General features: G+C 36.7%; 1 protein-coding gene across 5 annotated transcripts in view; it reads left to right on the forward strand.

The window, feature by feature from the left end:
* Positions 1 to 26961, forward strand: part of UNC13B (unc-13 homolog B) — a 216894-nt gene that overhangs the window by 42558 nt on the left and 147375 nt on the right. For all 5 annotated transcript variants that reach the window (XM_029203274.1, XM_029203278.1, XM_029203277.1 and 2 more), the window contains exons 2-7: positions 4794 to 4823; positions 7600 to 7699; positions 11585 to 11702; positions 12844 to 12967; positions 21118 to 21191; positions 26727 to 26784. In XM_029203274.1, coding sequence (XP_029059107.1) covers positions 4794 to 4823; positions 7600 to 7699; positions 11585 to 11702; positions 12844 to 12967; positions 21118 to 21191; positions 26727 to 26784 — 504 coding nt within the window. The remainder of the gene's footprint in view (positions 1 to 4793; positions 4824 to 7599; positions 7700 to 11584; positions 11703 to 12843; positions 12968 to 21117; positions 21192 to 26726; positions 26785 to 26961) is intronic.

Below are 26961 nucleotides of genomic sequence, written 5' to 3' on the forward strand. Positions count from 1 at the left end.
TTGTGGGGCTAACGGGTTTTGCCTCTCATTGGACTGAAATACTGCTCTGTACCTTTTTCTCACGTTGTTCCTTCTTCTCTTTGCCTATCTATGTTTTATCCATTTCCTTAATCCCAGTTCTACTTCTATCTATTTGATAACAGCTTTGGTTATTAATCCCAACCTTACTCATCTGTCCTTTCTCTTTGGCATATTTTATCTTAACATTACATTTTGGTTTCTAAGTTGACAGTGAATTATATGATTAGCTCTTTTCCTCCATGTGCTTGCATTGTTTTTGCTGTCTCTCTCACCTTCCTTAGGGTAGTGACTATGATTTTTTTCTTTTTCTTCTCCTCCTCCAGCTGCCTCCATGGTGGCATTCTGGTGGAATGGAAAGAACTAGACTTAGAGTCAGACGACCTGAATCCTTTATCTAGTGCCATTAATTAATCCATGTGATGTTCCCAGTTGATTCTTAATGTGACCCAGCCACAGAACCTCTCTGAGCTCAAGTTTCTTCTTACCTGTAAAATGGAGATAAAAAGGAAAATTGACATAAAACCCCAATATCCAAGAATAGGAATGGTCCATTTTGGTGTTCTCACATTACTGGATGTAAACTGTTGTCCTTTAGAACTCCACTGCCTTAGACATTCATGCTCTTCTACTGGAATCCCAACTTCTCTGCAACGTTCTCTAACCAGCTCTGCAACTTCGTTTCAGTCCCTCAAGATTCAAGTTGGGAGCATGTGATTGCTACACCTAGGTCTTTTGCCTTTGGCTTTTGCAGTGAGTCGTAGGGTTCTGCTTCCCCTCTCTCGGGATTTCTTCAGAAGAGGAAAAGTATTTTGGTACTAGGGAGCCCAAAGGGCAAATAGCCACCTCATCCATTTAATGCAGTTTTTCTTTCTTGTTTAACACCATTTTATACATAGTTGTTTTAATCTATAATTCCCTAATGACATGATGTTGAACATCTTTTCATATGGTTACTTGCCATCATTGTATCTTCTTTGGTAAGGTGTCTGTTAAAGTCTTTTGCCCATTTTAAAATCAGGCTGTGTGTTGTCTTACTGTTGAGTTTTAAGAGTTCTGTGTATATTTTGGATAGCAGTCCTTTATCAGATGTGTCTTTTGCAAATATTTCTTCTAGTATGTGGCTTGTTTCCTCATTCTCTTGACATTGTCTTTCACAGAGCAGAAGTTTTTAATTTTAATGAAGTCCAGCTTATCAGTTATTTCTTTCATGAATTATTCCTCTTGTATCTAAAAGACCATCACATGCCCTAGGTCATCTGTTTTCTCCTATGTTATTTTCTAGGAGTTTTATAGTTTTATGTTTTACATTTAGGTCTATGATCCATTTGGGGTTAATTTTTGTAAAGGTCTTTGTCTAGATTCATTTTTTTAACGTGTAAATGTCCATTTCTCCTAGCCCCATTTATTGAAAAGACTATCATTGCTACTACCATTGTATTGCCTTTGCTTCTTTGTCAAAGATCAGTTGACTACATTTACATGGGTCTATTTCTAGCTCTCTATTCTGTTCCATTGATCTGTTTGTCTGTTCTTTTCCTAATACTATACTGTCTTGATTACTATTAACTTTACAGTAAGTCTTAAAGTTGGTTAGTGTCAGTCCTCCAACTTTGTTCTTTTACTTCAGTATTGAGTTGGCTGTTCTGGGTCTTTATCCTCTCCATATACACTTTAGAATCAGTTTGTCTGTATCCACAAAGTAACTTGCTAGGATGTTGATTAGGATTGCATTGAACTTAAAGATCAAGTTGAGAAGAACTGACATCTTGACAATATTGAGTCTTCCTATCCATGAACATGGAATATCTATTTCATTCTTTGATAGCTTTCATCAGTTTTGTAGTTTTCTTCATAGAGATCTTATACATATTTTGTTAGATTTATACCTATTTGTTAGATTTATATAAATGGTAATGTGTTTTTAACTTCAAATTTCACTTGTTCATTGTTTATATATAGGAAAGTGATTGACTTTTGTACAGTAACCTTGTATTTTGCAACCGTGCCATGATTGCTTATTTAGTTCCAGAAGCTTTTTGGTTGATTCTCTTAGATTTTCTACATAAATGATCATATCATCTACTCAACATAGAGGACCATGTCATATGCAAGAATAAAAATTTTTTTAAAGAAAAAAGTATAGAGAATAATATATTACATAATCATGTACTCACCACCTAGATTTAACATGTTAATGTTTTTCATATTAGTTAAGGTTAAAAAAATAGTATATTATGGATAAAGTTGAAGCATCCTTTACAGTCTCAATCCCTTCTCTCCCAAGATATAATCACTCTCAAAGTTGGTATGCAGTTTTTCCTTTCATGACTTTTATTCTAAAACTTGTATATCTATCCATCCATCCATTCACCCATCATACAGAGATATTCATTCCCTTATATTTTCTTCGGAAAATTCTAAAGCTTTGCTTGTCACATTTAGATAATTTAACATTTAATCAATCCCCTAACCTTTTGCTATTATAAACATTGCTTCAACTTATTAACTGGTATAAACTTCTTTCTGTACCTGTGGAATCTATCTATAGAGTAAATTCCTAAGTGTGGGATTGCTGCTAGGAGTTTTGATCTTTGACCAATAAATATAGTCATGTAAACACGACCATAGTTGAGATACAGACAGTTCCATCACCCCAAAATGTTTCCTTGTACTGCTGTACTTTCTATTATGGTTTTGCTTTTTCTGGCATGTTATGTAAATGGAGTCATACAGCGTGTAGTCTTGTGTGTAGCTTTTTCACTTAGCAAAATTTGCTTCTCAGATTCATTTTTTTGTTGTGTGTATCAGTAACTATTTCATTTGTACTGCTGAGTAGTATACTATTGTATAGATATGCCACAATTTGTTTATCAGGACATTTGGGTTCTTTCTAGGTTTTTGGCTATTATCAATAATGTTCTTATGAACATTCATGTACAAGTATTTGTGTGGACATAAATTTTCATTCCTCTGGGGTAAATACTTAGGAGACTAATTGCTGGAATATATGATAAATATGTTTAACTTTGTAAGAAACTTCTAAGCTGTTTCCCAAAATGATTGTTTCATTTTGTGTTCTCATCAGCAATATATGAGAGTTCTAGTTGGTCCACATCCTCATTAATGCTTGGTTCTGTCAGATTTGTAAATTTTAGATCATCTAGTGGGTATATAGTGCTATCTCATTATGTTTTTAATTAACATTTCCTTGATGAATAATGATATTGAGCTTCTTTTCATGTGCTTATTTGCCACCTGTGTATCTTTTTTTGGTGAAGTGTCTGTTCAAATCTTCTGTCCAATTTTAAAAATATGGGTTCTTTGCTTTCTTAATATTGAGTTTTGAGATTTTTTTTATAGTCCTTTATCAGTCTTATCAGATACATTTTGCAAATATTTCCTCTTGGTCTATAACTTTTTAACAGGGACTTTTGAGGAATACATGTTTTAACTTCTGAAGAAGTCTAGTTTATCAATTTTTTTCTTTTAAACTTCATGCTTTTTGTATCCAGTTTAAGAAATCTTTGCCTAATCGCCCAAGGCCAGTAAGATTTTCTCCTATGTTTTCTTCTAGATGTTTTATAGTTTTAGCTCTTACATTTAGTTCTATTAAACTAAATGTAATTTAGTTTAATAGGGATTGCATTAAATCTGTAGATTGTTTTGTGTAGTATGGCCATTTTAACAATATTAATTCTTCCAATCCAAAAGCATGGGATATCTTTCCATTTCTTTAAATCTTCTTCAATTTCCTTTATCAATGTTTTATAGTTCTTGGTGTATAAGTCTTTCACCTCCTTGGTGAGGTTTATTCTTAAGTATTTTTTGATGTGATTTTAAAAGGGATTGTTTTTTTACTTTCCCTTTCTGATATTTCATTGTTAGTGTAAAGAAATGCAACCAATTTCTGTATGTTAATCTTGTATCCTGCTACCCTGCTGAATTCATTTATCAGTTCTAATAGTTTTTGCGTGGAGTCTTTAGGGTTTTCAGTATATATTTAGTATCATGTCATCTGCATATAATGACAATTTTACCTCTTCTCTTCCAGTTTGGATACCTTTAATTTGGACAGGAACTCTTCTTGATATCTGCTTATTCCCAGAAAGAAGTTACTTCTCACTCTTGTTTAAAACCTGTTGTCCTGGGCTTCCCTGGTGGCGCAGTGGTTGAGAGTCTGCCTGCCGATGCAGGGGACACGGGTTCGTGTCCCGGTCCGGGAGGATCCCACATGCCTTGGAGCGGCTGGGCCCATGGGCCATGGCCGCTGGACCTGCGAGTCCGGAGCCTGTGCTCCGCAACGGGAGGGGCCGCGGCGGTGAGAGGCCCGCGTACTGCAAAAAAAACAAAAACAAAAACAAAAAAAACCCGTTGTCCAGATCTGGCCTGTTAAGGTCTTCTTTTGGCATGAGTGGAATGAGGAAGTTCCTATGATGGGTTTTAAATAAGGAACATAAATAATTTAAACCTTAGAAAGTTATCTGACATGAAATTGGGTGCCGTAGGAGTAATTTAGTTCCCTCTACCTCTTTGTCAGGAAGCTGTAAGAGATTTCTGCATGGAGTATGAGATTAGATTGGATGACTTTTAAGGGCCCTTCTAACTCTCTGCATTCAAGCTTTGATCAGAAGTCCCAGCTTCTTTTCTCTAATGACTTAGACTTAAAAATCTAGTCCTAACTCTAGTGGCACATAGTAGTTACTCAATAAATGCTGGTTAAATAAATTAACTTGCAAGAATTCTTCACAGTGTCCTTTTTTTCTCTCTTGCAGTTAAAAGAGCCAAGTTCCAGGGTTCACCAGGTAAGGCCAGCCTTTAATTATTATGTTCTTCTCCCCATACTTGCTGTGATTTAAAAACATTCTTTCAAAAAATCATTAATTTCATTTGATTCATTGATTAAATTAGTTAAATTCACTAAGTTCATTAAATTAATTAAAAATCAATATGGGAAGAGATTGGTCAAGGGGGTACAAAGTTTAAGTTATGCAAAATGAATTATTTCTGGAGAGCTAATGTACAGCAATGTGTCTATGGTTAACAAGTATTGTATACTTGAAATTTGCTAAGAGGGTAGGTCTTAAGCGTTCTCAACACACACATGCGCGCACACACACACACACACACAGAAAATGCTAATTATGAGGTGGTGAGGAATGTGAATTAGCTTGATTGTGGTGATTATTTCACATTGTATACATATATAAAATCAAGTTGTACACCTTAAATATATACAATTTTTAATTGCCAGTTACACTTCAAAAAGTTGAAAAAAAGCAGTGCTGTCGTAAAACATTAAAGAAATCTATATCAATCTGGTGAAAAGTTAGTCTCCTTACCTCTTGGCCAACTCAATTCTGCTTCTCAAAAGTAACTATTTTGAGGCTTTTATATACCTTTTCAGAGTTTTACTGTGTATGTGCATGTATACACTAATGGATCAGCTACACATGTCTTTGTGCAACCTGCTTTTTTTCCAACAACATACCATGAAAGTCTTTTCTTGTGTATATGTGTGTATACATATATCTGGTTCTTTCTTTCAAAGAGTTGTACACACACTACTATATTTAAAACAGATAACCAACAAGAACCTACTGTAAAAAAAAAAGTGTACAGAATTTTGTTGTACCCTAGGTCCCTTATTGAATATTCAGGTCATTTCAATTTTTTTGCTATTATAAGCAATAAATGTTCTTGTGCATTTAACATTGCCTGCTTTTGAAAATGTATCTGTATGCTAGAGTCTAGAAGTAGAGAATTGTTGGGCCAAAGGTATGTATTTTAAACAAATTGGTAGCTGCTGCCAAATTGCATTTCTGAAAAATTTTGCTAGCTTATACTCAGACCAAAAGTATATGGGTGTCTGTTTTCCCAAATCCTCATCAACATTAGATAATATGAAACTATTTAATCTTTGCTCATCTGAAGGTGAAAATGGTATCTCCTTATTTTAATACACATTTTCTTAACTGAATGTCAAGTTAGTTATAAAAACTTACTCTAGTTCCTTCTGGGGGCAAAGGGAGGGTACTGTGGATTATGGGGGAAAAAACACGATTGGGAACCCAAGAAAATCTGAAAAACCAAATCTGGGTGCAACAGGAACTAAAGCAGTTTCTGGGCCTACTGCTCTCTCCAGTGGCTCTGGGTTAGGGCTTCTCTTCTTTCTGAAAAGCTTTTCTGCTGTCCTTTCTCATCCAGCAGGCTTTTTATGCTTACCTGTCTTGCACACACCCCATAGTGGCTGCTTCAATAGAATTTATATGCCTCTCCTTCAAGCTTCAGTACCAATCAATTGTTACTATTTCTTTGTTTTCCCTACTGAAAATCTTTTGATAGGGAATCATATTGGTCTCAGCTTTTGGTCAGCTTATGAATTGGCTGGCTGCTTTTGGGTGGCATCTCCTTTTGGTCTGGTCAGCTATGGTTGGACATGGGGAATGGAGTACAAAATCCTATGATAGAAAACAGCTTAGGGGTATGCTGCATTGCTACTACCAAATATGGATGGGAATTCCCTCATGTGGGTGGGCTTGTATCCTCATATATCTTTGGTATAATTGTAGAATAATTGTAGGTATAAGACTACATAGTTTTTTATGATACTTAAGAGAAAGATTTACCTTCTGCTAGAAGTGCATGACAGTGCCCATCTTCTCACACCTCTAACATAGGTAATTGTTTTAAGCAATCTTTGGCAATTTGATGAGTCAAAAATGATAGTCTTTTTTTCCATTTTATAAAATTATGATTAACTTCTTACATAGAGAAGTGAACTCTCAATTCAGTGTCCCTCATCATGGCTGATACAAAGGAAGTAACAAAATGTGCTGTGTTAAGTCTTAGGTCAGATTTCTGAGTTTTGAGATCCAGGCCGCCTACCTTTGTTTGGTACTCAATTTATACTCTCAGGTTAGAGAATTCCCTTTTTCTGACTCTGTGATAATATATATATTTTTAATGTAAGTTGTGCTTTAGGCCAGGGTGAATAGATAAAGCTTGAAATCCATTTCCTTTATGAGGAGTTTTCCTCAATTCTTGTCCCTGTAAACAAATAGAGGTAACTCTTTCCTCTTCTGCCTTCCTTTAGCACTTTTTTGCTTTCTCTGTGGTACTTATTTCTTTATACATTTTATTAATTTGCATATCTTATCTTTCCTGTAAGATCAATTAGATTATTATTTTTTCAAACTGCAGGTGGGCTATAAAGTCAATTTAGTTAATTATGATTAATATTTTAAAAATTAGAATAAAAATATCAATGTATCACATCTTGTATTTCATAAAGCTTTTGTTTTTGTTTATATGTATATATATGTGTATCTACTGGTCAAATATAAAATATAGTCCTTAAATTTGAAAAACAGTATTGTAGATTATGCTTTTGAGAATAGTGTGTGTTTTCTAATTTTTCTGTACCTCTCTGCTTAGAATGATGCTATATTGTACAATATATAATTCCATTTTTTCTTATATATACTGTAATATGGACATTACTTAATTCCAAGGGCTTTGTGAGACTGGATAACCATCTGAGCACTAAGTATTATATCTTTGGTTTGCATTTTTTCAAAGACAAATTTAACACATATGTGACCCTGAAAGTGCAAAATGTGAAGAGCACAACTGTAGCAGTCCGTGGCGATCAACCTTCCTGGGAACAAGATTTTATGTTGTAAGTACTTTGCAGCAGCAGCAGCATGCCTACAATATTTGACAATGTTTCCAAGGTAATCACATTGGATTAAACAAGTAGAGGCTGAAGATTTTGTGTATAGCTAAGACTTATAAAATACGTTAAATATTTAAAAACACATTTTAATAGCATGTTAAATATTCTTTTTGAAAACTAGAGAAAGGAACAAATGAGGTGTGTGGTAGGTAAAGTACATCTGCAGTTTTGTTGTCTCCCGATTTGTAATCTATTTTCAGAGGCGAATTATGAATTCGAGTAAATGCTCAGTTTACATGGGTGAAAACACTACCTAGTCAGATTGTCCTAGTGGTCAGAATTAGGTATAGTATAACATACTGAGCATGATATTAAACCTAACTTAATCTTTCTTTGATTCTCAGAAGGCTTCTTGAAGGAATGTGGTTATGCATGTGAGGACTGTGTTTGTGTTTCCAAGTCACCTGCTTTCAAAGATGAGGATGTCTGTGCTTATAATCCTTTTGCTTTACGGAGTAAAATGTTCTACCTTCATCTAATTAATAAAAATGAGTAAATATTAGTAGAATTGCTTGCATATGACACAAAATTTAGTATATTATGATTGTAAGCTCTGGCTTTAAAAACTTGCTATTTCCTTTTTTCCTCTTAAATTTCAGCAATTTTTTTTTTCTGCTCTAGGAAAGGGAAGAAAAATGTACAATATCATTTTGAAGGGCTGACCAAATCACTTAGCTTCTCTGAGTGTCAGTTTCCTTATCTGTAAAGGTCTACTCTTGCTTACAAGGTTATGCTTATTTTTTGGGAAGGTGGGCACAAGGGGGTCAACCAAGAAAATGTATTAAAATTGCAGTGAAATTTGTGATTGAAGTGAAATTGCTTTGCGAGTTTTATAGTCCATCTCAGACATAGGATGACTCTTTTTATGGGGAAACATTCCAATCCTCTGGGCTTTTAATATATTGCTGCTTATAGTACCATTTAGGAAACTTTATTATAATAGTTAAAGGTTAAGACTATGAGGGTTTGGGCTAAGACAGTAACAGAAGGATAGATAGAAAAGGATGGATAGAAGATGTTAAGGAGGTAGAACCAAGACTTGTCTTGGATGATTGGGTGAGTGGTGAGCTACTCATTAGGATAGGAGATAATAATATATCAGTTATGAACAAGCTTATATTTGAAGTTCTTATAGGACAGGTAAGAAGAAAGTTATAGAAGATAAGTTAGAAACTTGAACCTGGTACTCATGGAAGCCGGGGTTGGAGAAATATTTTGGTCAGTTGAAGCCATAGGCATAGATGAGAAAGCTTAGGGAGAGTGTGTTGGGTGAGAAAAGGGCCTGGGGTAGAGCCTGGAGAGCACCAGCATTTAAAGAGGGGACAAAGAGGACTAGGAAGGAGTGAACAGAGAGCAAGAAGGAGAAACGAGATAGTAGTGTCCTGGAAGCTGAAGAACTGGGGCTTCAAGAAGAGGCTAGTGCTGTCAGATTTCTCACTGGTTGCCCCTCTTTCAAGATTATGAACCTCATTTATTCCTATCTGTTATATTGACATCAGAGTAAGACCATTTGTTTTTTCTTCACTCGTGTAAAGTCAACTATGAAGAGTTTTTTCAAGTCTCTTCCCTGTTAGCCATACCACAGTTCTGGCTGTGGTATGTAAACTTAGCAATCCTGCTTTCTTTTGATTTCCAGTTGGCTCTAGTAATCACTCGCTGTTATAACTGTTCCCAGCATGTGAAACATATCAGTCTTCTGCAGTCTCTCATCAGCATAGTAGCTTTATTCTTACTTGTTTATTTTCCAGTTTCCCATAGCACTTACTCTTTCAACCCTACTGTGATATGTGTGACTTTTCTTCTGTCTCCCACCTTGAGATGCTGTGTGAATTTTGTCCTCTCTCCTTCTACACACAGGTTTTATTAGCTACATTATCCACCTTACTGCTCCTATTCCTTATTCCTCCTATCCTGCTCTTCTGTCACTGGTAGCTCCATTGCTGGTCACTTGTTCCCCTTTCTCCTTTTTTTTTCCTCCCTAATGTTTTATGTGGTAGTATCTAATATTCATTTTGGAACTTCTCTTTATCTTTAGTATTTCTTTGTCTTATTTCCAGGACTAGATTGTTCATTTCTTAGGGGCAAGGAGGGCATCTTCACTTACTGTGAATTTGCCTAGCTCAGAATCTTGTATACATGTGTGCACATATACTGTTGATTGAGTTAACAGAACAGGAACTTCCCCAGAGCTCTGGGGATGAGGCATAAACAGAGCTCTCAGACTTCTCTTAGTTGGGCCATTTGAGCAGATGTAGATAAGAGATTTCTCACAGAAAATATCCTCATTGTTTGGGCTTTATTCCCCAGAGTTCCCTGAAGAACAGATTTTCTTCTTTATCTGTCCAAGTCAAGCTGTAAAGAAAGACCTCTGGCTGTTTCTTTTAGCTATTGGCTTGAGACGCTATTTAGGACTTGCTTTGGGAATATTGTATATGTATCCCCAAGCAATTTTTCTTTTCCAGATTCAAAAGATTTGGGGTTGTTACATATATTTTTCCAAGGCTAATCAGTTAATTAGGCTGAATGAAACTGTGTGCCAAAAGCTCAGTTTCCCCACTGTGAATGCCCTAACATAGTGGCTGGGTTTGGTCACCTACTTTTTGGTTTTGAACAGCTCTCCAGATAGCTTGGAAGTTTTTAGAGATGGGAGCTAGGTCCTATATTGTGTGTCTTCCCCAATGTACCAAGCCATATGAATTGTACATGTCAGTGAACATAAATGAAAAAAATGAACTCAGTACTTTTCTGTTCTGCTGTATTTATGTAAAAGGGGCAAATTTGCTTTGCTTCACTTGTTTTCAACATACTTGATATGAATTTTATGGCTATAAGGCCACATCCCAAACTAGTCAATCTGAGAACATGTATCTTAATAGTACAACAGGGAAGCCAAGCTATCTCTAAAGCACAAACTTGAAACTTCTACATGTGATGAATAGCTGTTGTTTTCCTGAGAATACCTTTCTGCTTTTCCTGCTGGAATTGGCCTTTTCTCATCTTTCTTGCATTTCCCCTCAAATAACCTTGTGTTTCCATAAGAGCTTTCTGGAGAATGTTTTTAGCATTAACATAAGCGTTTGCTTGTTTCACCTTAAGTCCATAATTATTTTTGAGTTAGCCCTTCCAAGCTGATATTCTTCCATGTATGACACTGCTTTTGCTTAGTGGTCACCTGGCTCCCTGGAATAATTTCTTTTAAAATAAGTTTTCCTAGTTATTATTACAGGAAAATCATTGTGTTTATCATTATCCTGTGATCATTTTGTTTATCAGTGACAGTACCTGCTTTAACTGATAATGAACTAGCACACTCCAGTGTCCCTCACCTGTCTCTGACCACATGTTCCCATCAAACTTAGATCTTCTCATGGGCCCTTTTACTTTTGCTTGGATTCCCTTTCATATTTGTCATAAAGAAGACTTGCTTTTTCCTCATAGTTCCCTGTATCCAGAGGTATAATTTGCAGGCAGTGCTAGTATTACAATAAAACATATAAAACTGTTGCTTAAGTTTGGAGATTGTAGGCAGACATTCCTGGCAGTAATGCCCTCATTGCTTGGCTTCATTGTTCTTGTGAAACTGTATTAGTCTAACAATGATTGTAGCTCCAAAGGAGAGGGGACAGACTGACAGAGGCATTTTTCTGTGCATACCCTACATACGTTTCTGGGAACCTGAAGAGTGGTTGCAGGATTAGGGACATTTTGATTTTTCCCTGATGACAGGATCCTGATCAGGACATACTCAAGGTTTAGCAAAACAGGAGATGTAGATGTTTCTTTCATATTACCTGGTTTCCTAAAAAAGGGCTTTCTTCTTTCCTTCAGTGAGATTAGTCGTCTGGACCTGGGTCTAAGTGTGGAAGTATGGAACAAAGGACTGATCTGGGACACCATGGTGGGGACTGTGTGGATTGCACTGAAGACAATTCGTCAGTCAGATGAGGTCAGTCAGTGCATTGCCCATTTGGAGGTAGGGCTCTAGCCCTTGCTTCTCCGCATCCTAGCTCCATTCAGCTAATGTTCATCCATATATCTCAGATTTCTCTGCCCCCTTTCTAATTAGAGGACATAAAACCAGCTTATTCCTAATGTCACCGAGAGGTTCAGGGGATTTTATCTAAGGCCTTCCCTCTGCCCTGTGACTGAACTCAGAGGTGCCAGAGTACCTATTTAGCCTTATCAGGTAGATAGCCCCTTCTGAGTACTCTGTGTGTGTGTGGTGGTGGTGGGGTGGGTGGGATCAGCAGGGTGAAGGAGGGGAGTGTGAGGGAGGGGGAGAGAGGGGTGGGGGGGAGGGAGGGAGGGAGAGAGAGAGAGAGAGAGAGAGAGAGAGTGTGTGTGTGTGTGTGTGTGTGTGTGTGTGTGAGAGAGAGAGAGAGAGAGAGAGAGAGAGAGAGAGAGATATCTAGGATACCTGTGGCTTCTGCATTCCCTCTAAGACACTGTTCTGAGAGGAGTCCCATTAAACTTCCTCAGCCAGCTCTTTGAGTCACCTATCCCAGGGACCTGATTTCAGTCTTCCTTCTTCCACATATAACCCTAACAGAGTTTAAGGAACTACAGGCTTGGCAATTGGTAATCACACTTGTCTTAATACACTATTTTCAAGACTGAATTTCCACTCCACTTTACCAGATTAGAACATAACTCAGCATAATTTCCCTATGACACTCACTTTGAATATTTTCACTGTGGTCCCAGTTCAGGTCAACTTAACTAGCCATGTTGCTAGCTCTTTAGTGATTAGAAATAGTGACACATTAAGTGACATAGTCATTAAGTATTGTACAGATTAAATATTGATCCATGGAGATGCTTTGTTTTTGAGTTTAGCGCTCTGGAAATTCTGTCCTCGGTGGGCTGGCAGAAAGCTGAGCACAGTGAAAGCTGCTCTCCCACCAAGAGGGAGAACAGAAGCCACATACAGCAGAGGCAGGTGGTGACGCTGATGTGTTTGCCTCATTAGGATATGTGAATGGCCCTCAGAAGCTCTCTGACAAGGAAAATGAGAGAAAAAGACCTGGCCCTTTAACCAAGAGGGGAGTCATGAAAGAGTGAAGTTTAATCTTAGATCTCTTTTCTAGGAAGGGCCTGGGGAATGGTCCACGTTGGAGGCAGAGACATTAATGAAAGATGATGAGATCTGTGGAACTAAAAACCCAACTCCCCATAAAATTTTGCTGGATACAAGATTTGAGTTGCCTTTTGGTGAGTCTGATTAGATTTTAAAAAACATTTAATACTTTTTACCACATTGTTTGAAATTGTTTGTTAGTTGTTTTCTTACTGTGTCTTTTGTCAGCCATATCTTTTCAGGGCATTCTGTCTTCCACTCCATTCCCTGTAACACCTAGCTCAGGAATTTGCAAAGTAGACTCTAGAATGGTGCTCATTAAAGAATCCACACTGAAAGCATTCTTTTCAAGTCATTTAGTTTCTTATAACTATTTATTATAATAAAATACCTGCTTGTCAGAGAATATCAATGATTTATTCTTTTGATAATATTTTAACATTTATTGCCTTGAAGTGAATATATACCTTGTGATTTGTTAATTTAAGCATTGAAGTAGCACTAATAAATAGAATAGTAATTTACAAAGTAATTTAAAAAGTCACACAAAAAGGGCTTCCTTGGTGGCTCAGTGGTTAAGAATCCACTTGCCAACTCAGGAGACAGGGTTCTAGCCCTGGTCCAGGAAGATCCCACATGCTGTGGAGCAACTAAGCCCTCGCACTGCAACTACTGAGCCTGTGCTCTAGAGCCTGCGAGCCACAACTACTGAGCCTGCGCCTAGAGCCTGTACTCTGCAACAAGAGAAGCCACTGCAATGAGTAGCCCATGCACCACAACGAAGAGTAGCCCCGCTCAACACAACTAGAGAAAGCCGACGCAGCAATGAAGACCCAACACAGCCAAAAAAAGAAAAAATCACACAAAAATACATGTTCCTTATAAAAATTCAAATAGCATGGAAATGTACATGGATAAAAAGTTAAGTTTCTCTTCCTCCTTCTTTTGACCTCCTTTGCATTCCCCAGAAATAAACCACTGTTAACTTTCTTGTGTCTTGGTTTAGGCACAAGAAATTTCTTCTCTAGAAATTTATTTTGACAAAATTTGGGTCATACTCTATGTACTATATATGGTGATAGTATTGTATAAACTAAAGCATATTATCTTGGACATCATTTCATGTTATACTTTAAGATCTATCTTGCTGATCTCAACAGCTGCTTTATATCATAAGTTATCTAACCAATCCTTTTTTTTTTTTCAATCCTTTATTGATTGACATGTAGGTTGTTTCCAGTTTTTTTTTATATACCACTGTAACGAACAGCTTTATCTATGCCCATTTATGAATCTAGGATAAATTCATTAAAGTAGAATTTAAGGAATAGGTCAAATCTACAAACAAGAAATAATGGAGAGGGTGTGGAGAAAAGGGAACCTTCCTACACTGTTGATGGGAAAGAAGATTGGTACAGCCATTATGGAGAACAGTATGGAGGTTCCTTAAAAAACTAAAAATAGAACTACCCTATGACCCACCAATCCCACTACTGGTCATATACCCAGAGAAAACCATAATTCAAAACAACACATGCACCCCAATGTTCATTGCAGCACTACTTACAATAGCCAGGACATGGAAGCAACCTAAATGTCCATCAATAGAGGAATGAATAAAGAAGATGTGGTACATGTATACAATGGAATATTACTCAGCCATAAAAAGGAACGAAATTGGGTCATTTGTAGAGATGTGGATGGACCTAGAGAGTGTCATACGGAGTGAAGTAAGTCAGAAAGAAAGAGAAAAACAAATATCGTATATTAATGCATATATGTGTAATCTAGAAAAACGGTATAGATGATCTTATTTGCAAAGCAGAAATAGAGACACAGACATAGAGAACAAACAGTATGGATACCAAGGCGGAAAGCAGGGCAGGTGGGAGGAATTGGGAGATTGGGATTGACATATATACACTACTGATACTATGTATAAGAGATAACTAATGAGAACATACTGCGTAAAGCACAGGCAGGTCTACTCTGGGGACCGAAAAGGAAGGAAATCCAAAAAAGAGGGGATATATGTATATGTATAGCTGATTCATTTTGCTGTACAGTAGAAACTAACACAACATTGTAAACCAGCTATACTCCAATAAAAATTAATTAAATAAAGAATAGGTCACAAGGTATGTGTATCGTTACTCTTCCTAGTACTGCCAAGTTGCTTGTGTTAAAAAAAAAAAAAAGATTGTACCAGTTTATATTTCTGCCAACTATGTCTCAGGTGTCTCTTTTCTGCATATCTTTGCCAACATTTTGTAATTTCCCAATTTTTTTTTTTTTGTGGTATGCGGGCCTCTCACTGTTGTGGCCTCTCCCGTTGTGGAGGACAGGCTCCGGATGCGCAGGCTCAGTGGCCATGGCTTACGGGCCCAGCTGCTCCGCGGCATGTGGGATCCTCCCGGATCGGGGCACGAACCCATGTCCCTTGCATCGGCAGGCGGACTCTCAACCACTGCGCCACCAGGGAAGCCCCTGTAATTTCCCAATTTTTAAATGTTGGTATCTTGTCTAATTTAACTTTATTCAGTTTTAATTTTGACTGTTTACTGATATTCACGTATACTATTGTTGTTGCTGCTGTCTTATGATTTCAGTCTATTTATATCTTGTACCTTATGGTGAATTGAGCAAAAATGGCATGATTTTCCAGTAAGCTCAGAAATAACTAAACTCAGAGCAACTATTACTTCGGAAAAATAGAAAAGAAGACTTTCTTGTGTGTCTGTAGGCCAAGTTGCAGGTGAAGAGAAAAGCAATTGGAGTTCTTGCTTGTGGCTTAGTTGCTTGTATTCTTAATGCTGTGTTCTCAGCTGTACTAGTCTGGAATGGAGTTTCTGTCTTGTTGAATCGGGAGGGGGGTGGCTGGGGATGGGTCTTGGTTCAAATACAGCAGAAATTGGCTATTCTTAAAGTTGTAGTAGATTTTCTTGAATATATATTTCTTCATTTGCTGTGTGCTCTTAGGACCATTTCTAGAGACTTTAAATGGTATTTTTTTTTTCTGATTTGGCAAAAAAAAAATTAAAAAAAATTAAAAAAGAAAATCAAACATACCTATATATTCAGCACAAAAGAGAAACACTGAGACAAAATATGGATCAGGTCAACTTTGGTGACATTTAAACAGGTACACTTTTTAGTAATCCACATGAAGGAATCAAATACAGTCCTTTCTCCTTTGTCCCTCCTATCCAAAATTTCACCTCCTTCCCCTCAAACCGCTCTTCAGCAATTGGTGGCAATATTTCAAAGTCTTATAATAAAATCTTCAAGTAATTTACTACCTAATTTGTACAGCACTCCTCAGCCATAAAATGGTTTACTTTGTACTTGTTGAAAATAAGTGAGAGAGGAGGAAGAGCTGCTCTGCTGCAGTCTATAAGTTCTGATGTAGAACAAATTCACCAAGATACATTGTTAAGTAGAAAACAGCAAGGGACAGTGAATGTGTTAGAATATGCTACTATTTGTGTTTTTAATAGGGGTTGGGGGTCTACATATATGCTTATAGATTCAAAGACTGCTCCTGGAACGATATACAAGAAAGTATTAAGTGTGGTAGCCTATAAGAAAGAAAGATAACTGATTTGTGAGGGAGACCTAATTTTCCCTGAGTAACTTTTTAAACCATTGTGCATGTATTACTACCTCACCCCTCAAAATAGTTTTAAGGAGAAAAATACAGAGCTACAAGGATGTTTATTGCAGTACTATTTATAACAGTACAAACTTTGAACAATCTAAGTACCCAACAAGAGGAGTGGTTAAATATATTACAGTTTAAATTAAAAGCCCAGGCTCTGGAGCCAAATCAACTATGATTTTTAAATTTTTATTTTATTTCTTTCTTTTTGGCTGCGTTGGGTCTTCATTGCTGCACGCGGGCTTTCTCTGCTTGCAACGAGTGGGAGCTACTCTTCCTTGCGGTGTGTGGGTTTCTCATTGCGGTGGCTTTGCTTGTTGTGAAGCACAGGCTCTAGGCGTACGGGCTTCAGTAGTTGTGGCGCACGGGCTCTGGAGTGCAGGCTCAGTAGTTGTGGCGCACAGGCTTAGTTGTTCCGCGGCATGTGGGATCTTCCCGGACCAGGGCTCGAACCCGTGTCCCCTGCACTGGCAGGTGGATTCTTAACTACTGTGCCACCAGGGATACCCACATTTGATGTTTTTAAAAGATGTTGCATTTTTTTTGGAAGTTGTTATAGTCCATCTTAAATATATACAATGAGGGTGTATGTGTACCATTTTTCTTTACTCTTTTTTTAATGTGGTAAAATACATGTAACATAAAATTAACTATCTCAACCATTTAAAAGATACAATTCAGTGGTATGAATACATTCATAACGCTGTGCAACCATCACCACTATTCATATCCATAGTTCTTTTCATCTTGCAAAACTGAAACTCTATACCCATTAAACAATAACTCCCCATTCCCCTCTGCCCCCAGCCCCTGGCAACCACCATTCTACTTTCTATCTCCAATTTTGACTACTCTAAGTACCTCATATAATTGGAATCATACAGTATTTGTTTTTTTTGTGACTGGCTTATTTCACTTAGCATAATATCCTCAAGGTTCATCTATGCTGTAGTGTATGTCAAAATTTGCTCCCTTTTTAAGACTGAATGATATTCCCTAGTATGTGTATATCACATTTTGCTTATCTGTTCATTCATTGATGGGCACTTAGGTTGCTTCCACATTTTAGCTATTATGAATAATGCTGTGAACATGGGTATGCAAATATCTCTTTGAGATTCTGCTTTCAGTTCTTTTGGGTACATACCCAGAAGTAGAATTTCTGGATCATATGGTAATTCTAATTTTAATTTTTTGAAGAATCATCATACTGTTCTCCATAGTAGCTGTACCATTTTACACTCCCACCAACAGTGTACGAGGGTTCCAATTTCTCCACATCCTCGCCAACGCTTGTTATTTTGGTTTTTTGGTTTTTTTTCCCTGTTTTTTTGATAGTAGCTATCCCAATGGGTGTGAAGTGGTATCTCATTGTAGTTTTGACTTGTATTTCCCTAATGATTGAGCATCTTTTTATGTGCTTTTTGGCTATTTTTATATCTTCTTTGGAGAAACATCTATCAAGTCCTTTGCCCATTTTTGAATTGGGTTTTTGTTATTGTTGAGTTTTAGGAGTTCTTTATATATTCTGGGGATTAATCCCTTATCAGATATATGATTTGCAAATATTTTCTCCTATTCTGTGGGTTACCTTTTCATTCTGTTGATACTGTCTTTTGATGCAGAAAAGTTTTTAATTTTAATGAAGTCTAATTTGTCTATTTTTTGTTGTTGTTGCCTGTGCCTTTGGTGTCCTATCCAAGAAATCACTGCTAAATCCAGTGTTGTGCAGTTTTGGCCCTATGTTTTTTTCTAAGAGTTTTCCAGTTTTGGGTGTTGCATTTAGGTTTTGATCCATTTTGAGTTAATTTTTCTATATGATGTTAAATAAGGGTCCACCTTCATTTTGTGCATTGTAGATACTCAGTTATCCTAGCACCATTTCTTTCTTTTTCTTAAATTAATTTTTATTGGAGTATAGTTGATTTACAATGTTGTGTTAGTTTCTGCTGTACAGCAAAGTGAATCAGTTATACATATACATATATCCACTCTTTTTTAGATTCTTTTCCCATATAGGTCATTACAGATTATTGAGTAGCGTTCCCTGTGCTATATAGTAGGTCCTTATTAGTTATCTATTTTATATATATGTCAATCCCAATGTCGCAATTTATCCCTCCCCCCCATTAGTAACCATAAGTTTGTTTTCTACATCTGTGACCCTATTTCTGTTTTGTAAATAGGTTCATTTGTACCATTTGTTTTTTAGATTCCACATATAAGTGATATCATATATTTGTCTTTCTCTGTCTGACTTACTTCACTCAGTATGACAATCTCTAGGTCCATCCATTTTGCTGCAAATGGCGTTATTTCATTCTTTTTTATGGCTGAGTAATATTCCACTGTATATATGTACCACATCTTCTTTATCCATTCATCTGTTGATAGACATTTAGGTTGCTTCCATGTCCTGGCTATTGTAAATAGTGCTGCAATGAACATTGGGGTGCATATATCTTTTTGAATTATGGTTTTCTCCAGGTATATGCCCAGGCGTGGGATTGCTGGATCATATGGTAGCTCTATTTTTAGTTTTTTAAGGAACCTCTATTAGTGGCTGTACCAAGTTACTTTCCCACCAACAGTGTAGGAGGGTTCCCTTTTCTCCACACCCTCTCCAGCATTTATTGTTTGTAGATTTCTTAATGATGGCCATTCTGACTGGTGTGAGGTGATACCTCATTGTGGTTTTGATTTGCATTTCTGTAATAATTAGCGATGTTGAGCATCTTTTCATGTGCCTCTTGGCCATCCTTATGTCTTCTTTGGAGAAATGTCTGTTTAGATCTTCTGCCCATTTTTTGATCGGGTTGTTTGTTTTTTGATATTGAGCTGCATGAGCTGTTGGTGTATTTTGGAGATTGATCCCTTTTTGCTCACTTTGTTTGCAAATATTTTCTCCCATTCTGTGGGTTGTCTTTTCATTTTGTTTATGGTTTCCTTTGCTGTGAGAGCTTTTAAGTTTCATTAGTTCCCTTTTGTTTTTATTTTCATTATTCTAGGAGGTGGATCAAAAAAGATCTTGCTGTGATTTATGTCAGAGAGTGTTCTGCCTATGTTTTCTCTCTTTTTTAAAAAAATTTTATTTTTTTTTAAATAAGATTTTATTTATTTTTGAATTTTTAATGCAGGTATAGTTGATCCACTATGTTGTGTCAGTTTCAGGTGTATAGCAAAGTGATCCAGTTATAATACATAGACATCTGTTTTTTTTCAGATTCCTTTCCCTCATAGGTTACCACAAAATATTGAGCATAGTTCCCTGTGCTATACAGCAGGTCCCTGTTTTCTGTCCATTTTATATTTAGTAGTGCCAGCACCATTTCTCTTTTTTTAAAAAATAAATTTATTTATTTATTTTTGGCTGCATTGGGTCTTCGTTTCTGTGCACGGGCCTTCTCTAGTTGTGACGAGTGGGGGCTACTCCTTGTTGTGGTGCATGGGCTTTTTGTTGCAGTGGCTTCTCTTGTTGCGGAGCACGGGCTCTAGGCGCATGGGCTTCAGTAGTTGTGGCACATGGGCTCAGTAGTTGTGGCTCACAGGCTCTAGAGTGCAGGCTCAGTAGTTGTGGCAATGGGCTTAGTTGCTCCGCGGCATGTGAGATCTTCCCGGACCAGGGCTTGAACCAGTGTCGCCTGCATTGGCAGGCAGATTCTTAACCACTGCATCACCAGGGAAGTCCCAGCACCATTTCTTGAAAGGACGCTTTTCCCCATTGAATGTTCTTGGTACCCTTGAAAAAAATCATTTGATCATATATGTAAGGGCTTATTTCTGGGCTCTCTATTCTCTTTTATTGGTCTATATGTCTGTCTTTATGTCAGTAGCATACCGTTTTGATTTACTATAGCTTTTTAAAAAAATTTATTTTATTTATTGATTTTTGGCTGCTTTGGTTCTTCATTGCCGTGCAATGGCTTTCTCTAGTTGTGTCAAGCAGGGGCTTTTCTTCAGTGCAGTGTGCGGGCTTCTCATTGCTGTGGCCTCTATTGTTGCGGAGCATGGGCTCTAGGCACGTGGGCTTCAGTAGTTGTGGCACATGGGCTCAGTAGTTGTGGCTCGCGGGCTCTGGAGCTCAGGCTCAGTAGTAGTGGCGCATGGGCTTAGTTGCTCTGTGGCATGTGGGATCTTCCTGGGCCAGGGCTCAAACCTGTGTTCCCTGCATTGGCAGGCAGGTTCTTAACCACTGCGCCACCAGGGAAGCCCTACTATAGCTTTTTAATAGGTTTTGAAATAAGGAAATATGAGTCCTCTAGCTTTGTTCTTCCTTTTCAAGAATATTTTGGGTATTTGAGGTCTGTTGAGATTCCATATGGATGGGATTTTATATTTCTGTAAAAAAAAATTGGGATTTTAATAGCGACTGTGTTGAATCTTTCAATCACTTTAGGAGGTATTGACATCTTAACAATATTAAGTCTTCTGATCCATTGGGAATAATAATATATTACTTTGGTTTTTGTGAAGATTCAAGATAATGTTCATGGCAAGAACCAAGCCATCAGTAAAATTAGTCCATCACCACCACCCTTCTAACTTAGATTGTATATTGAATAAAGTATTATCAACCTATGATTAAATTATTAGCCTGGTAATGTGGTTTCTTCTTTTTTGTGATAGATATCCCAGAGGAGGAAGCCAGATATTGGACCTACAAATTGGAGCAAATCAATGCCTTGGGAACTGACAATGAGGTAGGAACTGTTTTTTACAATGTAAAGAGTGTCTTTATAGGACGCTTTAAGGGAGCGACCCAGGAACATGTTGAAGGATGAAAGAATTTAAACTGCATTAGAGAAAAAAGGTAGCTAGAAGATTGCCTATTATTAGAAAGATCTATCTGCTTTTTCTTTTCTTCCCATTGTCCCCCAGAAGTGGCTGAATTGGCCCTAGTCTGGCTCTAGACTGTTGGGGAGCAAGCTTATACTAGGGAATCTGTCCTCTTGTTACACAGATGAGCAAAAGCCTTTTTTTTTCTGCTTGTTCCCAGATTTTTGGATATGTATCCTTATTGTGTGCTCTTTTTAGGAATGTTTAGACTATTGCATTGCTTAGTCCTGCTGTCCTAACTTATTTCCAGAGATGAGTTTTGTGCACAGAATAGAACACAATCAACTCAACCTGAGCCAGCAAGAATGGGGAGTGTTTTTGTTGGTGGTGGTGGAGGGAAAAGATAAGTTTTTTTACTTTAGGGCATGTTGGGCTATTAGAAAATTTGTCTGGTAAGCAACCTGTTAGGAAACGTCTGGTAAGCAACCTCATGTGAGAATCTGAAGCTCAGGGTATGATGAGGTCGGGTATAGAGTTTGGATTTATCAACATATTTGTAGCAATTGAAGTCATAGGAATAGAAGAGCTCACTCAGGTAAAGTATGTAGAAAGAGTATTGGAGAACAGGGACAAAACCTTGGGAAACATCAAAGGTAGAATCCTGAGAAACAAAAGAGACTGAGAAAGAGCTGCCTGAAAGACAGAGTAGGAGAACCAGAAAAAGGTTTATGGAACAAAGGAAAAAAAAAGTTTTGAGGCAGAAATTCTTGACAGTGTGAAATATTACCGAGAGCAAAGAAGATGAGTAATGAAGTGGAGCCATTGGATTTGTCAATTAATGGTCAATATCCATAGGTTAGTACAGGAAGCCAAAATGCAGTGATTTGATGCGTGTATTAGTTTCCCAGGGCTGCCAAAACAAAGTACCACATACTGTTGGCTTACAGCAACAGAAATTTATTCTCTCACAGTTCTGGTGGCTAAAATTCTGACATCAGGTGTTGGCAGGATCAGTTCCTTCTGGAGGTTTTGAGGAAGAAGCTCTCCCATGCCTTTCTTCTACTTTCTGGTGCTTCCTAGCAGTCTTTGCTGTTCCTTGGCTTATAGACACATTATTTCAGTCTCTGTCTCCACTATCACATGCCTTCCTGGGTTGTGTCTGCCTGTCCTCACAATACGTTGTCATCACTTTTTGTGTCTGTGTTCAAATTTCCATTGATTTTTGTGGGGGCACCAGTCATTGGATTAACTTGATTATATCTGCAGAGACTCTATTTCCAGATAAGGTCACATTCATAGGTACTGGGGATTAGGATTTCACAACATATCTTTTTTTTTTTTTTTTTTTTTGTAGGCAGATTAAATCTTGCCTCTCTTTTAGTGATGTTAAAATTACACAGTGGATTCAACTTGGTGTCAGCCTATTTCATCCATTTTAAAGTGATCCCACAAGCCTTTTACCTAATGGTTTTAGCAGCACATAATAATCATTATTTTATTAGGGTTGCACAATGATGACTTTCTAATTTTATCATCTCTTCAGCATTTATTATCTATGATTTGTCTGCCTCATCAGCTATTTGGTTCACTTGAAATAAAGTCCGTGCAAGAAAAACATTCTCTTTAGCAATTTTCAAAATAATGAGTGTTGCATAAGCAGCTTCTCAAGGTGACCAGTGAGTTGTTTTCTTTTTTTAGTGGCATATTATTATCAATTTATGGATTTTGATATATTTGTGTTTCAATCCATTGCAATCTTTATTCTTTTTGATACTAAACTCGTCTCATCTTTGGTTAGTGGGAGCGTCTTCCTTTCTTTTTTCTATTTTTATCATGAAAAAATTTTAAACAAATATAAAAGTTGAAGGACTAGTAAAATGAAACCTGTACACTTATCTCCAAGATTCAGTGATTATCAAAATTTGGTCATACTTGCTGCAAAACCATTTTAAAAACACAATGTAGAATCTTATCTTTTTTTTCTTATGGTGTGCAACAGTTCCCATTCACAGCAGCCTCTTGGGTCAAGACTGGCCTAGGCATCTACCACTTGACAAGAGTGGAAATGTATCACTATTTATTACTTTTCCTACTCATGGAAAATTAGGTTTTCACTATTATAAATGCATGCTTCAGTGAACATCTCTGACCCTGTTTCTCTCTGCTTATGTATGGGAGATTCTCTGGCTATATACCTGGAAATAGAATTGCTTTGTTGTGGAATGTGCTCTGTGTAACGTTACTAGATGTTGCTAAGTTGTTCTCTAAAATAATTATACCAATTTATATTCCAGTTTTTCTGCTGCTGTGTATCCTTACTGATACTTGTTATTGCCAAATTTAAAATTTGTGCTAATCTAATGAGTTTAGAGCTTTATCATTTAAATTTGCATTTGTCCATTTATTGGTGACATTCATTTAGTCGTTTATTCACCAGATAACTTATTGAACACTGTGTACCAGGCCCTGTCGTAGGTGCTTGGTATACATCAGAAGTTAAAACAAAGACCAATGTCCTCTTGGATCAAATAGGAGGAGACGGACAATAAGCAGGAACCTAATAAATATAGTTAAGCATCAAAAGATGAGAAGTCTTCTAGGAGGAAAACCTATTTTCTCCATGCACTTTTTACACTTCTTTTGTTAGGTTTATTCCTAATCATTGTGAATGGTATATTTAAAAATTACACTTTCTAATAGGTCATTGCTATCTATATAAGGCAATGCTGCTCAATTTTTTTTTTTAGTATCGATCTTATTCACCAACTCTTATTAATTCTACTAGTTTAGAGATTCCTTTGGGTTTTTTAGTTTTTGCATCTTTGAATAATAAGTTTTTATCTCTTTTCAATCCTTATGTCTTATTTTTTAAGTGAAATTTTTACATATGTTTTTATTAACAGACTTAAATATTAAGCAGTTTGTAGAGAGGGCTTCCATATCACATCTTACCCACCCCCTCCCTCTAGTTTTCCTTATTATTAACATTTTACATTAATATGGTACATTTATTACAATTAATGAGCCAATATTGATATATTATTATTAACTAAAAGTTAATATTTTATATTTCTATTTATTTTGTTTTATTAAATAAAAATCCTTAGTTTTTTTTCAAATTTCCTTAGTTTTTATTTCATGCGTTTTTTCAGTTCCATTACCCCATAATGGACACTGGGTTACATTTAGTTGTAATATCTCCTTCGGCTTCTCTTGGCTGTAATATTTTCTCAGACTTTCCTTGTTTTTGGTGACCGCTTATTTTTAAAAATTCATTGTGTAAAACATCCTGTGTAATTTTTAATGGTGAAAGTGGGGAAGCCTTGTCTTTTCCCTGACTATAAGGGGAATGCTTCATAAATCTTGAAGTATGATATTTGCTGTAGATTTTGATAGGTACCCTTTATCAGATTAAGGAAATTCTATTTTCTTTCTGATTTTCTAAGATATTTTGTCATGAAAAAGTAAGGGATTTTATCAAGATCTTTTCTGCATTGTTTGATCACATAGTTTTTCTCCTTTAGTCTGTTTGTGTGGTGAATTGCATGAATAGATTTTCAGATATTGAACTGTCCTTTCATTTAAAGTCCTTCTGGTCATGATACATGAAAATTTATATGCCAGCACTCATACATATACGTACATATTCACACAGAAATATAAAGACTTATTTATGATAAATAAATGTCATATGATTTGGTTTGGTAATCTAGGATTTTTGCATCTGTATTCATAAATGAGATTGGCCTATAATTTTCCTTACTTTTACTACTTTTATTTTCTTGTACATAGGTATTATGGATTTTTTTCCTTAGCTCTCTTAATATTATTAATTAGGCTCTAGCTGGTCTTCAGCATTCTGCTTTGGACCTGAAAGAGATTCATTAAATATGTCTGCTGGAAATATCTACTCTCATCTATTAAGTCTGAATTCTTCTAGTTTAATGCTTAAAGTTTTATGATTTTGTCACTCTTGTGCCTGTGTACTGCCTATAAAAATCACCATTATTTATAATAGTTATTATAACCAAGTCCCTTTGTTACTTTGGAGTGGGTTGTTTAGCCTTTAAGAAGTTTTGAACTTTTTTATGATTGATAGTTTTACTAATACTATTATATTGTTTAAACGGTGCTTGACTTCTGATCCTTCCCCAAAGTAGTAATAGCACTGTCTACCTCTGATATTTGTATTGTAGTTTGTTTCTTGTAAAGTACTTTATATATAAAAGTATATTTATATACAAAAAGTGTTTTGTATTTTGTATCCAACCACTTGAAATGCCCTTCACCACTAACACTCATGTGTAAACCACCATCAATTTTCATCTGGATAATTGCAATAATTAGTCTTATTTCCCCTCTGGTTGCCTATAGTTCTTCTCACACAGCAGCTAGAGTGATTTTTAAAGTATAATGAAGTCATATGCCTCTAGTGTTTAAAACTTTACATACCTTCTCAATAGACTAGAGTAAAATCTAAACTCTTTACCATAATTACAAACTCTATTCCCCCAGTGCCTGGAACAAGGCCTTGCACATAATAGGCACTCAAGAAATATCTGTTGAATGAATGACTCCTTCAGTGTTGGAGAAGCTCTGTCTTGCCCAGAATCTTACAATTTATTAATAAATGGCAGAGTCAGGATGAAAACTCATATTTGCAACTTATATTTGCAAGTTGCTAGACCAAGTTATGTTTCCCCAATCCTCCAATGGGCTCTGAACCAAGCCATTTTTTCTTCCAGACTCTGTGTACCTGTGTTAATTTGTTTATACCTTTTTCTTTTTGTTTTGCCTTCCCAAATCTTGTCCATCTTCAAGACTTGAACTTAATGTGGCTCCCTTTTATAGAACTTTCTTTCTATGGCTTCAGTACTCTGTTTTTAGGTTGGTGATAGCAGTGGGTTGTGTTGGGGAGGTTAGAGTATAACTGGGAAGGGGACACTAGTAAATACCAGATGTTGTATTATGTAAGTAATTTCACTTCCCACGTGACCTTGTGAGGGAAGAAGCCTCATCTTTTTAAAGATGAAGAAAACTCAAGTCTCAGAGAGATTTTCAGTTCTACCACCCAAATGGGGAAATCTATATATTATTTGAGTTTTCTAAGTCCTCTGAGCTTCTAAGGCTAAGCCTTCTACAGCTGCCTGGTAGAGCTGGAATGGTGCCCAGGTGCCCTTGGTCAGAACAGCCTTCCTGCTATCCTGCTTTAGCCTGTTGCATTGGGCCAATGCCATATCTGTTAGTCTGGCCTGTATGTCAGGATCACACAGGGAAATCAGCAGCAGGATGATCGGTTTCTGTTTGATAAGAAATTTGACTCTAGTCAAATGCTAAACCTTTTTATAGGTAGCTATAGTTTTTTTGTTGTTGTTTTGTTTTGTTTTTCTCCTTCTTCTTTACTTGGGCCTCTTACTATGTTTTTTTTTGTTTTTTGTTTTTATCCTTTCTGCCTCTAGTATTCTAGTCAAGAAGAAAGCCAGAGGAAACCATTGCCTACTGCTGCCGCCCAGTGTTGTAAGTGAGAAACTTGTCTTTGAATCTTCTTAATCACAACTTTCTGTCAGTTCTCCAAATGTGGCTTATTTTGAGTTGGGGAGGTTGGAGATGTGGTATGTATAAACAGGAGATATTCCAGAAATATACCTTATTCAGGCCCATACTGCCAATGGCTATCTGTCCTTTAGCTTTAAG

Source organism: Monodon monoceros, unplaced genomic scaffold (assembly GCF_005190385.1).
Source record: "Monodon monoceros isolate NGI ecotype Baffin Bay Population unplaced genomic scaffold, NGI_Narwhal_1 Super_Scaffold_5, whole genome shotgun sequence".
NCBI classification, from domain to species: Eukaryota; Metazoa; Chordata; class Mammalia; order Artiodactyla; family Monodontidae; genus Monodon; species Monodon monoceros.